Below are 18,712 nucleotides of genomic sequence, written 5' to 3' on the forward strand. Positions count from 1 at the left end.
AGTGCAAGCAAAAGAAAGCATTACTAAAGTAAAGACATGTCCTCTGTCCACTGAATTACTCACATAATCATAGAAGGCTACCAGAGTGGCATGGCATTGTCCCCTTCACAGACCTGTGCCAACTCCTCCCCATCACATTTTTGTCCCTAACATTTTCAGAAAAGGCATTCCAGGAGAATGTACTCCATCACCTTCCCAGGCAGTGAGATGAGGCTGACTGGCCTGTTCCCCAGCTCCTGTGTCTTGCCCTTCTTGAAGATGGGGCAGATATTTCCTGTCTTCCAGGTGTCAGCAGCCTCCCCTGACTACCTTAGCTCCTCTCAGGTCACCAGGCATCCTCACTGGGGCACTGGAAATGGACCTTCAAGAGACGGTGTGGATTTCTCCTTATCCCTGTGCCCCCCTGCCTACACTGACTTTCTCTTCAGCTGCTCCACCAGCCAAGCAACAGCATGCAGCCTGTTACAAACATACTTAAAAACATTTCCTTGTTTGTCCCAAAGATAAGCAAAATTTTCTGGGTGGAGAGACACTACGACGTCCCAAAAGCAGGCTGGAGAAATTTCCTAACACTTTTTCAGGCTACATCTGGGTCAGCTCCCCACAGGCTCCAGACTGGTAGGATGTGCCTTTCATGGCTGCCAGAAGCTCACCCAGCGCCTTTGCCTTCTGCACAGATCCCAAAGAGGATTCCTCTAAAATGCCCAAAGAGTCTGGGAAACTGTAATTAGTACTAGCTCAGCTCGAGCCCATGATTATAACATGACTGTGCTTCAGGTCCCTCGGAGGAAAGGGACATATTTGGCTGACCCCTCGCTGTTAAGATCTGACCTATTAAAACTATTAAAGAGAAGCCTCTGTCTGACTAAAGGTGAAAGTGAGACCATATGCCAAAGGCAATAGTACAGATTTTTCTTTAACAGTAAATGTGAGGTAGAGAGAGATAGGAAAAAGTGGAGGGAGAGAGGGAGAGAAGGGAGAAAGAGATACTGAGAAACAGAATAAACTGTTTGAAATATCAGATATATCACCCCGTAGGTTCCAATGACAGCCTTTTGGTTGTCTTTTGTCATCTTGGTGGTTACAGTCTTGTTGATGTGGTGGTTGCAGGCTGTATCCATCAAGTGGGGAGGAAGGAGTCCACAAAACACCATGGGGTTTACATTTTGTTGAGGCTAGGTGGAAACACCTCCTGCAATTCCCCTGGATGATATATTACTGGATCATGGGACATTCCATGAGTCCTTGACACCTTCTAAGACGCTGCAGCTGTCTCTCTTACCCAGTACAGCTCAATCACAGCCCATGAGCCAAGATGAATACCTTCATCCTTGGATTACCATAGGATACTTCAGAGGGGAGTTCACACAGCTGAGCCATTATGTAAGGGAAGATATTGGCATAGTAAGAAAGACTATCCCACTTTGCAGGATTTGCCTCTTATTGGCCTCTTCCCTTATCTGGAAACCCAGTTTGTAGCCTCAGGTGGGCACACCACCTGCACTGGGGAGGCCACTCTGTGCATCACTAGCCAAGCACACAGCTGACTGTCTGAGCCAGTCTAGTCTCTTGCAGCACCTGGACAGTTACTGCAAATGGTCAAGTGTTTTGAGTCACTCATCTGTAGCAGGCCAGTCTCTACGGACAGGCAAGATGCATCGAGAGCTCTGGAGAGTTCTATGAGCAAGGAAGGGGTGAAAAGCAGTGTCAAGAAGGGGAACAATAAAACAAAGCCATGTTCTAGATTGCAAAATTTATTAAATCTCAAGTTCAATTAAATACAGTATAATAGCTTCACAAAAATGTGTTCATATAAAAAAGGAAAAGTGTCACAGCAGCATTTAATGCTTTTCTCACTATCTGTTAAGTCCTTAAAATAGTAGGTAAAACCCTAAAATTCTTTCAGTCTTGATTCATCTCAGTACAATCATTCTTACTTTTCCAAAACTAGGACTTTGTTCTATACTCTTCTGGTGACTTGCAGATGGGAAATGACAACTCGTATCTTAATTAAAAACTGGTAACTCCCTGATATAGATAAACCTGCTTAAATGGTTGCTATCAATTTTCCACCACATCTGGCCTGCAGACACCATTATCATCAGCTGCTAACAGCAACAAAAAGATTAGGTATCCTATCACACAAGTTCTGGAGAGCACTGAGGAAAGTTGATAGTATTAATGTTTCTTTTTCCTCTCTCCCAATGGAAGTGTTTTCAGGTGTACCACAAGTATTTAAGCAAGAGCTGCAAAAGTCTGAAGCTGCAGCAATTTTAAATAAAGAAACACCAATATCATGAGAAGTAATGAGTTTGAATAGCCTTCATGATATTCAAGTGTATTGAGATAGTGACTGATCATGAGGCCAGGTTGCCCATGGAGGCTCTGGAGTCTCCATTTCTGAAGTAATTCAAAAACCAGCAAAGATCTGGGAAACTAGCTAAAGGTGGTCCTCCTGGAGCAGGAGGGATAGAACAAATAGCCTCCAGAAGTCCCTTCCAACCTCACTCATTCTGTGATACAAAATAAAAATACAAAAAAGACCATATAACAAGTCTTGGCACTACTGCACACTCACAGTAATTTTAAATCTACGTCACATAAAGTGACAACAATGTTAAGTGCTCTTTTCTCCAGCTTGAACACCACTATAAATTAATTAACAGAAATTGAATCACTGCATCACTGCATAAATTTAGTCACTGCATCAGGACTGAAACACTGGGCTCAAAGCACATCAAATGATGTCCTGAGCATTGAAGTAACACTGAAGAACTAACAAACACATCGAATGAAAGGATTAAACAGAACAAAGGGAACACTTTTGTTAAAACACAGAACATGAGTGGAGCAACATAACACAGCTACTGTAAGAGGAAACACAGACAGTTTTGTCAAGCTCAAGAATGCAGATCAGTCAATCTGCTGGTCAGGAAAAATAGATTTGAGTCTTACTGTGAGTGCAAAAGAAGCCAGCTATGCAGGAAAATCCCAATAGATGAGTGCACTGTGCTTGACATCCATTTAAAAGACTTCAGAGTTTATATTCAGACTGCAATGAACAAGTATTCACATCTGAAGCAGGGAGAAGGGAAACCATAGATGTCCTATAAAAGCGAAAATTGTCTAGAGTCTTTCCACAATATTTCATTCAAATCATATAATTTTTGGTTAAAACATCACGGTATTCCTCTATTGCTCTGCAAAGGGGATCCTGATCCACATGAAGGTTTTTTGAAGATCCAGCACATCCAGTTTCAAGTTCAGCAGTGGCTGGGGAGAAATGACACAAGATTCCTTATGTTACTTTTGCATCAGACAGGGAGAAATAAGGCCCTGTAAGAACATTTTACATAACTCAAGAGTCTGCAAACCTGACCAAGACTTTAAAATTTCCAAGGACACCTAACAAGAGAAGAGCTGGGCACAAAGGAAGAAACACATTTTGTGTACATGTGCATATCAGTCAACTGCATTTCTAAAGCTAGTGACATTCTGGAGGCTACACATGACTCCAGTGGCCCTCAGAAGTGCTTCTTAACACAGCCCCTGCAGAGCTCTTCAACCTCAGGTCTTTGCTTTCCTTCAATGTTCAAAGCTGTGCTTTATTGGAACTCTACAACTACACAGCTACAGTCCCTGCAAAGCAGTTCCTCTGGAGGACCAACTATCATGAAGCAGGTGGATTTTGTCTTCTGGTCTCAAATTGTAGAGTGGGTTTTATGCTCCATGTTACAAGCATTGAGCTCATGCTTGCCTAAACACTACTGAATGATCTCTTCCTAAAGAAATGTTGTCTTTTATCCCTGATCATGTTCTTCTTACTTATTCAAAACAGGACTGCAACACCTGAGCTACAAAGGCAAGCCATGAATCATAGCAAGAAAAATCAAGATTGAACAGTAGGAACATGTATGGTATGGTTTAGTGCTGAATGCAATCCATGTACATGGAAGGAAGGAGTGGCTGCAGTCTGTAAAGAACTATAAAAATATGGGGGCTTCTTTGATATTTTTGCTGCCAGTGAAGGGCAACTTCATCTTAAACCAAGTATTTCTGTGTGGGGCAGTGGGTGAATTTTCTTTTTGCTTGTTTTTTTCTAGCCAAGTGTATAGCATTTTATACAATATTTTGGGAAGCAGGAATTTTTTACCTTCAAGTCTAAACTGGAGAGCTAGCAGGAAAAAATCTCTGTGCTTAGCAGAGGAAGTTGAAAATAAAGGCTTGAAAGCTGTCGAGACTTGGAAGCAGTCACCTTTTTCCTTAATAACACTCCTAATGTAATGACACATTACCTTCTTTCAGTTCCTTAGTGATTTTTTCATCCAGTTCCTGTCGTACCTAGAATGATATGTCAAATACATAGTTAAGACATAGTATGACCCAAATGTAACTGCTAAAACTCCTACAACATTCTTATACCCCACAGACAATGTGATAAAACCTAAAAAACATCATCCCAAATGGAGGTGATGGCCAAGAAGATGCCAAAGGCCTTGGACCACATGAACTATGTGGAAAGGCTGAGAGAGCTGCGACTGTTTCTTTCCAGGAGCAGTGAAAGCTCCTTGTCTGTGTGTGTTAACTACCACTACTGTGGGTAGTGTTACAGAGATGGAGCCAAACTCTTCTCAGTGGTGCCAAAGAACAACTCCCCCCAAGCCTCAAGTGTTTTTCAAATGTAGACAGTAGAATCCTGGAGAAAAGGGACCCCTCCAGAACATGAAATGAGACATGGGCAGTAGAAGGAAGCAGGAAATCTAAGGCCTAGAGCAAAAGATGGCCTAAAGCAAGACTAATCCTAAGCAGCACTGTAGTAGTTGAGGTGATGGAAGAAACCACTTTCTCCAGTTTATGAAGCCTTCACAACGACCAGAAGGTCCACAGGACCCTCTGCAATGGGATGTGCAGATGAATCAAGAGAAGAAAAAGGTCTTGTTTGCCCCTCATTTATCCCAGTAACCTTTCTGTGATTCTCCTCCCCGCCCAAGGACAGAGAAATAGGTGGAAATAAAGCCAACACATGGATTTCTCTGAAAAGGAATGAAAAGGCCTTTGAATGAAAATACACCTTTGAGGACTCTGAGAGTGTCCCCACTGTTCTCCTGGCCCCCAACCCTCTGGAGAAGGCATCACTGCTGACTAGCCCAAACCTCCTGGGCAGGCACCTCTCACTGCTTAGCTCTTCAGGCAGTAACATACTGGGTGACTTGCAGCAGTCACCATCTCTGTCATTCTGGTTCAGGAAGTGATGTTGACTTTCTACTTACCCAGGAAGCTTCTTGAGCACAGGGTAATTTGGATCCTCTAAGCCTCCATGAGATGATACTCAGGGTCTAGGAGCTCAACTTCAGAGCAGTACTGCTACTCCACACACAACTGCTGTTGCTACCCAGAACTTTTTGACTGTCAGAACAGGCAAGGGCAGTAAAGAGCCTTCTCCTCTAGTTTGACCAAGTTCCATTAGAAGACATGAAATGCATACATACGGTGCCATCTTACAGAAGCAGAACTACCACAGAAGCCATAACTTCACAAATACATAAAGCACAGAAGTACTCAGCAGCAGTCACTCTTTCACTCAGGGAAACCAGCAACTTCAAAGCATTTCCAGCTTTAGGCCAATGTGAATGCATCAGCAAGTTTGAATCAAAACCTAACAGCATAAATTGACAAAACATTTGCAGTAGCACCCAAGGTTAAATAGTACAGGCTACAAACCTTGTCACATATCTGGCTGCAGAGAAGAGAGAGAAGATTTTTTGATTAAGGAGCTGAAGAAGAAAGAAAAAGAGCCTTAAGTTCAAAGATCTTCAGTGAGACACAAGAACATGGCCTACATGTGCATGAGGCAAGGAAAAAAGCTCACAATAGAAAGACCACTAAAATACAAGAGGGTAGTTGGAAAATGAAATCAGAAGAGGAACAGAAGTTGAGAGAGCACAGGGAGCTGACATTCCCTTTCTTACATTATGTAAGGAAACTGATTTCATAAATCCACCAATTGACACTGGCTGCAGCTAGCAGTGTTCGCTATTCTTTTCCATGTCAAGATACCCACAAGCATTTGCAGCAGCCTTTGGCACAGCTGTTAGGATGGAAGCTTGTCAGTTTGTAAATATACCAAGTCCCAAAGTCTTCTTGCAATACTTGCAGCAGACAGACATTCCCAGCTTTAGGCTATGCACTAAGGCTTCATTTTCCATATTCTGGTACACAGACCACTAACAGTACTTCCTATTTATGACTTTGAGAGGGAAAACCAGGTCTTAGGACTTTCCTGAACACACTGAACATTGAGGTACTTGAGGCTACAGATGATGCTATGACAGTCTCCGCTGTTCCCTAATTGATAATTTCAGGAAGACTTATCACAATAGAATGTGCATCTCAATTTAATATGAGGGAGGATAAATTCACAGCAGGAAATCTGAGTCCCAGAGACCTGCCTTCTGCTTTGATTGAGAGAAATCTGGTATGCTGAGATTTCCATCTTTCTCTTAAGAAAACATGGTTGAAATGGTAAGAAATAGGTAAGTTTTCTGTGTGTACAGCAGTTGTTTGACTCGCCCTTATTCAAGGTAGAAAACTTCAGAATTTGATACAGTATTAGATTTCGAAGGGAATCCTAAGAAGACAAACTGTATAGTGAGAGTGAATTATCCTTAGCTCCTCTGGTGACAACAAACTAAAAGTCTCAATATGTTGTGATCAACAGCAGAGAGAGCTTCAGGGGACTCAGTCCTACCAACAAAACTGCATTAGGAAGGAAAAATGTTAGTATAGAAGAAAGGCCCAAATTAAGAAGCAAATTCCCTCTGGACATCAGTAATGAAGACTGGGAAAATGTCATACATAATTGTTCAACAGCTTCCTTGAGAGTATGCTCAAAGCTGAGAGACACACATGCTTTGGAGGGAAACTCTGTGGGTGCTGTTGAAGCCAGGACACCAAGAGGGAACAATATCACCATTCTCAGATCTAATGCAGACTTGTCTTGCAATCAGCTCAAATGTTTTTTCACAAGTGGATTTGGAAGCATTTCTCACAAAACATTGAAGAGGCCTATATATAGCAGTTTGAGCTGTATTTACAATGCATGTGTATTTATTAGCAGTTGTATAAAACAACGAGCCACAAAATGGCCTGGATAAATATTTAACTTCTGTAATTAAATTTCCCTACTTAAGGGAAGGCAGCAAGCATGTGGAGGTTTTATCTATCTTGATAATGACAAAACTCTGAGATTCTCAGATATTCCAGTATCTTCAGGAAAATGAAAATGGAAAGCACTACCTGAAAACTGTTGCTGTAATTGAGTTTGAAGAAGCACCGAGTACTCCCACTTTCTTTCCTTTTGCTGTCTGTTTTCCTCATTCTTCTCCAAAAAAGGCACAAGTGTTAAACCTTTCCTTTTAACCTAGGGCAGCTTTTTTGCCTAGAAGAGGAATGGTTTCCTCTTTTGCCTTTTTCTTAATATCTTGCTCCCATCTCTCTGTCCTTTCTTTTCCTCTCTTGTTCTGTGCTCCTTACTCCTCCTGGTTTCCTCTTTATTTCCCTTTCACAGCTGGCCCCTGAATTTTCCTTCCTTTCTAGTGCTTGTACGCAGAATAGCCCCTGCAGATGATACAGTACTAATGACCTCACAAGTTCTTCCAGTAAGGTCTGTCTGTCCACCTCCCCGCCCTCAAAAGAGTGTTCACAGCTACAGAGAGTTCATCTCTGTAACTGCCACAACTAAGCATTTCCCATGCTGCCTTAGCCCCCTTTGTTCTGGCTTTCTGTGTGTAAAACAGGTGCTCTATGTAGACACATGGTTTGAACGGGTTCTTTCCAATGAGGGGGAACCGCCAAACTGAGATGGACTTAAAAGTGAACACATACTTGTCACATTTCCTCGACAACAGAATACAATGACTCAAGAGAGAAGCTTGGCCATGCCTCAATCCCATGGTCTCCCACTGATTACAACTATTAGTATGGGTTTTCATGGTATAATGGTCAGTGTTCCGTAAGGGATATGCTATCACACTGACTGCTAATTACAGGGCATACTTGCACCAGAGGTATTTCAGAGGTTGCAGCATTGCTACAAAATCAGAAAGCTCTGGAAACTTGCCAAGAGTAGGTAATTCTACTGTTTCATGAAATGACACATGGCAGCAACTACCAGAACAAATGTCTGCTATATGTAGTATGTTTTCTGCAGCGAAGTGTAAGAGCAAGGCTATGCCATCCCATTCATATCATCCTATTTTTGAAGCATGCTTTTGTTGGTATTAACTTATTAAAGCAAGTTCTGTGAAGAAACTACTGGAGTGAAGATCAAGAAAGAAGAAAAAGGTGTCTCAGATGTCTTATTTAACTTGTCACTCAGTGTGATGTTTGCCACTTTAAACAGGTTAGCCAAACCATACATTGGAATCTCATGTTGAGCTTAGCTGGGAACTCCCTTTGCCACAGTATTCCTTGTCATAGTTTCTCTTGTAAAAGAATGTAGTAACAGAGTTCACTGCTTTGACCTAAATACTTCATGGCCTTTGACACTCTTGAAAATTTTACAACCCTGATGACCAAAAGTCTTCAGCCTTACAATGTAGTGCTGTGCACTGTTCTGAAGATTAGGGGTTTCTTTGGCCTATTAGAGAATATGGCATGGAACAATAAATGGATTCTAACTTCAGGCTGAAAAGGACAACCTTGCATACAGCTACTCATCGGCAGCAGTTGAGAATGGTATTTCAAAATGCTTACCTTGGCCACGAAGGCTGCAACCCTGTTTCTTGAGGATAACGTGTTCTCACTTGGGCTGAGGAAGCTTCCTCCTAGACTGAGACTTCTGTTCAGTCCCAAGCTGTTGCCAAGATGTCCCAGTGCAGTTGAATACAGAACTGGAGTTGCAGCCAGACCTCCACTGACAATGCTGCTTGTGATTAACGATTTGCTTTTCTGGCGCTCCCGGAGGAGCTTAGCATTGGCTTCTTCAAGTCTCTCACTAGCTCTGAAACATTTGGAAGCACACAAGCAATTACCTTTGTAACCAAAGTTACTCTCCAGGTTCTTGACTATTATTTGACTTCTGAGATGAAGAGCCTCCAAAAATAGTCCATCATTTCACCTGAGCTTGTTTGGAGGGCCTGTTTCTAAGATGTCACACTAGGATGCAAAGAGCAGCAAGTGTCACCAACGCTTAGGACTGCTCAGCATGAGGGCTTCAAAGCCTTTTGTGAAAGCCATGTGTTTACACAGCTTCTTCTGGAAGGTACGTCACCTCCATAACAACTCTGAGCTGGTCCCCCCTTCCCAAGGAAAACTCAGAGTTCAGAGCCACTGCTTAAACAGTAATCAAAAGAGATAATTTCTATCTTTTCTTCACAGAATAGAAATCTGTTCTCTCAAAGGCCTACCCTTATTTAAACAATAAAGGACATGAGATTCATTTTTTCTGTTGTACAGAAGATGAGATTATAGAGACTGGCAGAAAAACCCTGCCAGTTAAAACAGTATCAACTTGAAAAGTACCTTGTTAAAGCCATGATCAGTTGTGCACCTGGTGAAACTCTAAAGAGAAATGAAAGCCTGTTGAACCAGGTCTTAAGGTACTTTGCCCACAGACACGCCATCATAGGCTTCCAATTCTGGCCAGGTGCAGAAGAGGAATTAACAAGAAATAGGCATGAGAAAAAAGGAGTCTCTTATTACTAGTCCAAAAAAAGCACAGACTTACCTTTCCAGTTTCTTTGCTAGGCAGCGTCTAGTTTTCACTTCCTCCAGATACAGCTCCTTGAACTTTTCCATTTCTGCCTGTGCACATTCCTTTGGAAAACTCTCTTGTTGAGTATTTTTTATTTTATCCAATTCACACTCAAGATCTCTAATTCTGTCTTTTAGCTGGTTTCTCAGAGAAGCATGATGACTTGCTCTGATGTGTTCTAGTCTGTCCTGGGAGGCTGCCTGTGCCTGAAAAAGACATTGCACCTTCAACCACCACACACGAAAAGAGAACTCTCTCCACCTGTCAACTGCATGTAACCAAGGTCATGGGTCCAGCTTGGCTCAGAAGTAGCTGTCTCCTCACTACCATCAGCAATTAAGGCAGAACCCAGGAGCTACCTCAGGAGAAATAATTCTTTTCACTCAGGATGAAGCCCAACTCAGTACTACTATTCAAAGCTACTAATGAAAGGGCACAATCTCTGTAGGACAGGGCAAGGAGAACAGGATTCCTCAAAGACCTTAGCAGGATGCCTCACCTCCTCCCAGTCTCCACACCTGCAACTTCAGTCACTTCTTTTCTGAGTACTGTCCCCCGTACAAGGACAAAACCGGACCTGTAGGTCTGGCTGTGGCAGCTGGAAGGTGCAAAACCTTTTCAAGCACAAACAGTGAGAAGCAGCCCAGTGGACAAAGACAGCCCCAAGCACTGCAAAATGGAAACCTACCTTGGGCAAGCTTTTGATTCAGGGACCTGCCAGCACATTACACACCATAAGGGCACTCCTGCCCAACCATATGCCCTTTGGTACAGACACAAGTACAATGCTAACACACAGAACTGAGCACCCAAAGCAAAACACTAAGAAATGGTGGCCACAACCAAAGTCTACAGAGTACCTACAGATATATGTCAGAAAGTCACTCACTTGCAAAAACAGATTGACTTCTTGTAATTTTTGTCTTATTTCTTGTCCTGCTCGCTCATCAACCTCTCTTTTATATTGCTCTATTTGGTTGTGATCCACCATATTGGTCTCCAAATGATGCTGGAGTTTTGCCACCTGTTCTTTCAGCTGGCATTTGCTCTTCTCCAGTTTTTCACAGTTCCCTTGCAGGGTAGATAGCTCTTCTTGCAAATCCCGGTTTTGTGCTTCCAGCTGCATGCTTTTTTTAGACTCCATGTCCAGCTGCTGGGAAAGTTCAGCAACCTGTACACAAGGAAAAAAAAAAAAACCAAAAAACTCAGAGGCATCTAAAGAAAGTGAATTCTGTTAAAATCACTAAAGGAGTTGTCTGTATTTATCATCTGCATACTCATTATTAGAAACTTAGTATTAGAAACTTAAGGTAACTGGGTTCTTCTTTTCCAACAAGATGAGCCTTCACATAATTTGTGACAGGATGGGAACCTGAGGAATTCTTTCACAATTCTTCATGCAAAACTGCTATTAGCTTCTGGGCTAAAAATGGGTCACTGCAAAGGCAGTAACTGATTTTACAATGATGCCTTCTAAAGCAGAGCATAACTGTGAATTGTGGCTTCTCTCGCAATGAATCTGAGTAATGAACGGAGAAGTACATAAAGTTTATAAATGCTACTACTGAACAGCCAGAACCTCAAAAACATCTCCAGCAACAATACTTCTGGGTCCCCTTGCCAAGATGGGCTGAAACAGCTACCTGTGAGCAATAAGTTACAGCAGTTTTCCTATGTCACCTCTTGTAATCGTACCCTGTGCAAAAAAAACACTTTTCAGAAAAGCAAAGTCCCAACTGCCTCTGGCTGAACTCGTGCCCAAGACAGGGCTCAAGGGCTGTTCTTGTGTGAGCAACAGCAGTGTTCCTCCCCTCTCTTCCAGAGAAGGAACCCATCTGTCAGATGTAGGTGATGCTGCCACAGCCTCAGGCTGCAGCCAGGCCTCAGCTGAGGCCTGCTGCTCTCAGCCCTGATCCTCACCCATGGACACAATGTCCTGGTTGGCAGAACTGCCCATCCCTAAGGCTGGGTCTGAGGTTCTGCACTCTTGGCTGACCCTGCCTGCTGCCACCAGTCCTGTTCTGCTTGGTGAGCACCTGTGGGACTGCTCCCCGGCCCATGAGGGCACGGACCCTGCCAGCCTTGCTGCCACTCTTGGCTTGCCCTTCCTCTGCATGACACTCTGCCCTCCCTGTGCCATTGCACTTAAGGATTGTATATTTACGCATGATGACAACTACATCAGTATGAGTTATAGCCACCTGCTTCTCCAACAGTAGAAGAAGCACTGGGAGAGATCAATCAAATCTTAAATACAGCCAAGGAAAGAAAATCATCAACATTACAAGAAATACAGGGAGAACTTCACACAGATTTGAAACAAAACAACCAAACCCACCCCAAATTATGCAGAGCTCACCTTTGTTCTCAATCTATCAACTTCACTGACCATTTCAGAATATCTGTTCTTCATTTCTCCCTTCAAATTAAGCTGTGACTCCATTTCTCTCTCCTCATATACCCTTATTTTCTTCGTAGCTCTACTGAGAAGTCTCTTCAGCCTAAACATTGTTCGGAAAACAATGAAACAGAGGAATAAGCAATCTTTTCCATATGCTCTCAAATAAGGAGTGCAGATATAGCTTCATCTTTAACATACTTAACAGCACCAGGAATTTCTGAGAAAAATCCTGCTCTTCTGGTGCCACAAATCACCTGGTGCATGCAAATTTCAGCTGAAAAGATGGACTGAAGACTTCCTTCCCCACACCTGGAGAACTGCAGAACAACCTGGATTGGCAACTCCTCTTGCAGCTATAAGTATAGGCTCATGTACAGATGTACCTTCCAGGAACTAACATGAGACTTCAGTTCGCTCACAGAGTACGTATACCTATCATTACATTACAGTTCAATAAAACCGGACTTCTATTCAGGGATCTCTTCATCGTATCAAAATGCCATACCTCTTAAAGTCTTTCTGCAATTCCAAGTTTCTTCTCATTTCTTGGTCCAGACGAAGTTCAACTGGGCGTTTTAACTCTACCAGTTTCTTCACTTTCTTTCTTTCACTCTCACACTTTCAAAACAGAAGAGACACAACACACAAAATGTAAGAATAGCTATGTGCAGTATGTGTCTCTAGCATTTTCCACAGAGAAGCTGCAGTCCACTTCCATCTGTTAGCCAAGTTCCACGTTAGGTTTCACAGCAAGCTGGCCAATATTGAAGAACAAAAACAGATGCCTCCACTGAAACAAAAATGGGAAAGATGCTGGACTACTTTCAGGAGTTCTCAACTCACAGCAAGGATTATGTAGGTATGTTTATCATGGGAGAATACAAATCAATCTAAAGGTTTTACAGGATCTTTATTGATCAGCAGGCAGAGGAATTTGGTCTTTGGGAATTTTTTCAATATACAATTCCCTTCCACCTCTTCTTTGTGGCTACTTACTTATGTGCTAGTTGCTTTGTACTTCCTTTATTCCTCTACAGACGAGGAGGGAAAGATTGGCCTTTTGAAACTGTCAGTCATTTCTTGTTTCTCAAGCACTAGTTCATTTCCCCAGAATTCCTTCAGTATGTTTTTCTGCAAGGCTTTTAAGCATCCACTAGTCTTAAAACATGCTGCTGCTCCTCCATTCACCGCGCTGGAAAAATTAAATACTTCAACCCTGCCCGGAAAACAAGGGGTCAGAAGATGGCCAGAAGGAATGCAAGAAAGAACTGGGGAACTGAAGCCCTGCTTGATATACTCAACTGATGCAAAACCATGCTGGGAACTCTTTCAGACAGTTACTCCAGAACTTACACAAGATATCCAGATAGCTTTCATTTGCTTCCTGGATGATCCAGAAATCACAACATATCCAGAGCCTGAATGGCAGGGGTAATAAAAAAATGCTCTTTATGTAAGAACTTGACCAAAAGATTAATGTGGTTCTCTCAGGTACTGGCTTAGGTCTCCAGAGAATTATCCGGATTTACCTGTTCAAAGAGGTCTGCCTTTTCCCTGTCAAGTTGAGCAACACGCTCTTCGAGGCTGGATCTTGACTTAAACTGCTCTTCCCACATGCTCTGCAAGTCCTTTGATGTCAGAGCCATCATATTCTGCTTTTGCACCTGTAAAAGCAGCAATGGCAGAAGACGAAACTAAGGTGACCATAAAGAAAACACTGCAACAGAAAGCTGTAACTTAAACGGAAACTCTCTCCTCTCCCCATCCAATGTCTATGGTTAATGTTAATGTGGAATGTAAAACACAGCTTGGGAAACATGACCAAGAAGAGAAATTGAAGATGGTATAAAAGATGAATGCTGTAAGGGTGGTGAGATGAGGTTGAACTTTGGGGAATAACAAATACACACACAAAATCACCCTGTAGCTTTCTTCCAAAGGTTCTCCAGAGTTCATGACATACTTTCTATTTTACTCATTTCTAGTGCCCACCACAGGATATATCCTACCCTCGTGGGTTCTGTAACAGCTGTACATCTGAGAGCAAGAAAACATTTTGAAATTGACAATGGTATTGATGGTTCTGTCTAAAAGGACAAAGATTTGCCTAATAGATGCATTTGAGTTAACAGAACTTGCTGATTCGGTTCAAGTATAAAGAATGGAAGTTGACTAGATAGCTGCTTTTAGTGGCATTTTTTAATGAAAAAATAAAAAGAAAATTAAAAAATCAGAAAAGGAAAAAACAATGATGAGAGAGATGTTTACTGGCTACAGAAAGTGACAAAACAGCACAAAGTCTCAGAAAAACAAAATCCTTAGGTTGTATGACTTTCTCAAGTCCTTACAGAGAAGGTAAAACACTGGTTGTCATGACAAAAACTGACATGGCCTCAAGCTCTGACAAAACTGCAAAGCTAATATGGATCTGTCAAGTCTGGTCTCCTCTCTCAGCTTTCAACCACAGATCTTCATGTTATCCACAACATCCACTCTATCAGTCATCTGCTATGGTTTAACCCTGGTAGGCAGTGAAGCATTACACAGCCACTTGCTCGTATCCCTGCAGGTGGGACAGGGAAGAGAATTCATCAGATGTTGATGAACACAACTACCTTGCACACCACAACACATACAAAACACAGCAGTAAGAAAAAGTGGACATTTACAGCCTTTTCCCTTGAGGGTGCCTTGCTCTAAAACCAGATGGGTATTTAATAGCTGTGTGATTACACAGTCCATATGATCTTTTTATCCATTACCTATACAGAAAATATTCAAAGACTAAAACAGTCATTCACAGAAGCCTGTCATGTACCTGCTTGTGGTGGTCCTCTGCAGCTGCCTGTGCTGTCTGTAAGCTCATTATCAAGTCTTCCAGGCGGTTATGAACCTATAGAAGCATTACAAGAAGCAAGAAGGCACACTATGACTTTCTAGATTGAAGTTATACCTCACCGACAAAAGTATTACACAGAACCTCTTCACCTCTTTATTCCTACATTATTTATACCCAGCAACAATGATCAAAACAGCCTTAGTTTGATGCCACTGTAATATTGTTAGCAATCATCACTTCTGCCATTTGGTGCAGGGAGAGAGAAAAGACCACATGAGATATAAAGAATCTTCAATGAAAACAGGCAGAAGTAGCTTTTCTCACCCCCAGTACACTTGAAAATCATGCCTTATTAATCAAAGCTGAAGGATTTGTGACTGCCTTCCCACTTCTCTTGAGAGTATCAGTACATCACAAAGTTTGACTATCACAGGCAGTGATGTTCAAAATACCTTCAGCTATAACTGACAACTACAGTTGTAACAAGAACCCTAGTTCACTGGCTACAATACAAAAAGCAACAACAACAAAAAATCTCTCTTAGTTCAGGCAACTTATCTGAGCTAAAATTAACCACTGTGTAAAAGCAGTGGTAAATTCCAAGCCTCACACTGAGTTCTGCAGATACCACAAGCCGTTCTCTTCACTGTTTCATGAGAACACACAGCAAGTAGCCAAAGGAAAAACAATTCTGCACAGCAAAAGCTCTGGGACGTGTAATTTTTGTTTCAGTCTGATGATGTCAGCCAGGTCTCTGGCATAAAGGGCTTGGAATCAATATACCCTGTGGATTTTCCACCAGTTAACTTGATGAATACCTTAAATAAAACACACCAAAGCAGCATCTGATGTTATGAAGGGTCTAAAGCAGACAATAACAACATCAGTGTATTGCTGTCAAATCCTTACCTTTTAGAGTTGTTATGTTTGACTTGCTATAGCACAGGAAAATTTTCAAAACCAGATGGCTGTGAAGTAGAGCAGGCTGCTTTCTGAGCAGCCTCTGTTCAGAAAAATGCAGGAAATGAGCTCCTCTTGGCTCTCCAGAAAATCTCATCATAAAATTTCCCCACAGAAATATGTAACTCAGTTCAGGAATCATTAAAGGAGAAATTTATGAGCAGCTTACTGAGGCAGAGGCTTGCAGATCTCTCTGCAGGGCTTCAATCCTGTTGCTTTGTTGCTGGACAGTGGCTTCCAATCTGGTGTTTTCAATTTCAAGGCTTAAAAAGAAATACAGGTCTTATTATAAAAATCTGCCAGAGCAGCAATTCCAAAAGAACACTGCAAAATAATAAAAAACAAGAACATCCTTCAAAATCTTAATAATTTGCTGTGATGCAACAAGACTACCTATCTATGCTGTGGTTTCCAGCCAACCCCTGCAAGTGACAGATACCTCACCCCACTGTTCTCTTACTGTTGCACATGTTCTTCCAGTTGCTTTATAGTAGTGTTAGTCTCAGAAGACGCCAACAGCTGGTCCTGCAGTTTCAGGGCAGAGGCTGTTGCTTCTCTTTCCTTATCATCCAAGGCAGTCTTCAAGTTCTGAACACAACGCTCAGAATTTAGGTATTTTTCTTCCACCTCCTGCAACTGTGAAGTCACAGAAAGAATCCACAATTGTCACGTGAGCTTTTAGACAGAGGAGTCAGCTGCTGCCCAAGGATTCACATGCTGCAGGCATCTGCCCATACCCTGTGCCCAAAGAACTGTAATCATCTCAAGTGCCTTCAAAGCTTTGCTTCTACTAGCAAATGTACACAAGCTGTATTACTTCCTAATCTTCTACAGTGGCCTCTCCCATCCCTCCATGAATTTCCTAGAGCACGGTCCTAAGCACTGACACTGGCGTTCTGACCTTTCTGGCGATTTAGCATGCTCTTTGTATTCACTTGCTTGCTCCTCCGTGAAAACATGAATTAAGAAGTTCATCTGTATGTAGTGACTCCACAAGGCCCTCATAAGAATCAGATTTTATATTATTTTCCTTTTAGAACTCCAAGGCCTCTATACATCCATACCTTGGAAAAACACTGTGAAAGGTGATCCCTAACTCAGAAATAGCTTATATTTCCCTTGCAGGAAAACCACTTAAAGATGGCAAATTACAGCAGGGCCAAACAAGGGGAAAAAAAATGCAGAATAAGTTACAAAAGCAATCAGAATTTGACGTGTTACCTGGCCAGGGCAGGGTGGGGGAAGTGGGGGCAGGGGAAAGCAGGACAGCATAAAAATATCCAAACACAGCAGTCCAATACTTCTACTGTTCTTCAGAAATCAGATAATCTGCTTGGCTAAACCAAAGGCAACAAGACATAGACACAAATTTATTGTGAAAAGCACCTTAGTAAATAAAAAATTTTGTCCAAGTAAGGGCATAATGTCCACATGTCAAAGACAGGTACACCAAGTTTATTAAACATGCAATTGATTCACACATCATTAAATCTATGCTGTTGAGTCTTTTTCCTGCAGTTTTAGGACAACATCCAATCCTGCTTTTAACTGCCACCCTAGGATTTACTTATATAATTACAGACATTATATACCTTAGTTTTAGCCTTTTCCAATTCCTTTTGCAAGCACAGCTTGTCTTCCTCCAGGTCACTGCGGTAACGCGTAGTAACTTCGAGTGAAGCTTCTGACATAGATTGCTTTTTAAGAGCATCAGCAAGCTCCTGCTGCAGCTGTCTGATAATGCCCTAATGAAACAATTCAATGAGAATGAATAAAGTTGTAAGAACATGAAAAATGCCTTTACTTTGACTTATTTGATGATAGATTTGTTTTTGGATTGAATGCAAGTGAAATTCTATCACCAACAGGGAAGTACACAATCACCTCTCCATCTTTCTCAGCTGAGCATCCCCAAACTGTCAGCAGCTGTTCATGAGGATCTCTGTTTCCTAATAGATAAAAAAGATCCAAGTATCTTGAAACCATGCATAAGCACACAATGAAATCACGGGAATTTTTTTAACATAATCCAAAGAAATCTGTTGTGATGCAAGAGCCATAATCTGACTGCAGATACTATTTTGTTGACCAAAGGCAGGACTTGGTATCACATCATTCTTTGTTCTATTCCTACATTTTACAAATACAACTAAATGAGTATCTATATCTAAAAGCTCTTTTTAGATATACTCTAAGAATATGATGAATCACATCCTCTTACAGCTGTCTTAATAAGCATGTTTTAGAATAACACCTACCTTTATACTGATATATTAGATTTACTAAAACCTGGAGAATTCATACAATTATATAAATGTGGTATTTTCAGAGGGAACCTGCTGTTTTGGTATGAAGAATATACAGCAATTCAAAGATTAAAATGACTGACAGTGTTGCTGGAGTACTCTCCCCACACATATCTTACAGTAAATGACAAATGAAGAATAATACAGTTATGTCACACATGCCTGTATTTATCTCAAAGATTGCAGACTTGTTAGGAAGAAGGAAGTGTAATTTTAAATCACTATTCTATTTTAAATCATTAAAGGAGACAAACCGTATACCAGTACATGTGTCTAAATATTGACTTTAATTCCTGTTTTCTAGAAAGGGAGATTAAACAAAATGAGTAAGGCAATTTTTAAGTCAATACTCTACCTGAAATTGGCCAGAATACTGTATCATTACAGAATTCCCTACCTACTCCTAGGAACACAGATAACAATTCATTCTCCAGGCAGACCCTTTAGAGCCC

The 18,712-nt window shown here is 41.6% G+C and overlaps 1 protein-coding gene across 1 annotated transcript in view; it reads right to left on the reverse strand.

The window, feature by feature from the left end:
- Positions 1-1,744: 1,744 nt before the first annotated feature.
- LOC131591855 (ankyrin repeat domain-containing protein 26-like) overlaps positions 1,745-18,712 on the reverse strand; it is a 49,725-nt gene continuing 32,757 nt past the window's right edge. The window contains exons 28-39 of the mRNA XM_058862956.1: positions 17,547-17,699; positions 16,415-16,590; positions 16,124-16,217; positions 14,974-15,048; positions 13,685-13,819; positions 12,661-12,773; positions 12,114-12,255; positions 10,644-10,925; positions 9,728-9,960; positions 8,755-9,001; positions 4,296-4,341; positions 1,745-3,273 (exon numbers count right to left, since the gene is read on the reverse strand). Coding sequence (XP_058718939.1) covers positions 3,152-3,273; positions 4,296-4,341; positions 8,755-9,001; positions 9,728-9,960; positions 10,644-10,925; positions 12,114-12,255; positions 12,661-12,773; positions 13,685-13,819; positions 14,974-15,048; positions 16,124-16,217; positions 16,415-16,590; positions 17,547-17,699 — 1,818 coding nt within the window. The 3' untranslated portion in view covers positions 1,745-3,151. The remainder of the gene's footprint in view (positions 3,274-4,295; positions 4,342-8,754; positions 9,002-9,727; positions 9,961-10,643; positions 10,926-12,113; positions 12,256-12,660; positions 12,774-13,684; positions 13,820-14,973; positions 15,049-16,123; positions 16,218-16,414; positions 16,591-17,546; positions 17,700-18,712) is intronic.

Source organism: Poecile atricapillus, chromosome W (genome assembly GCF_030490865.1).
Source record: "Poecile atricapillus isolate bPoeAtr1 chromosome W, bPoeAtr1.hap1, whole genome shotgun sequence".
Lineage (NCBI taxonomy): Eukaryota > Metazoa > Chordata > Aves > Passeriformes > Paridae > Poecile > Poecile atricapillus.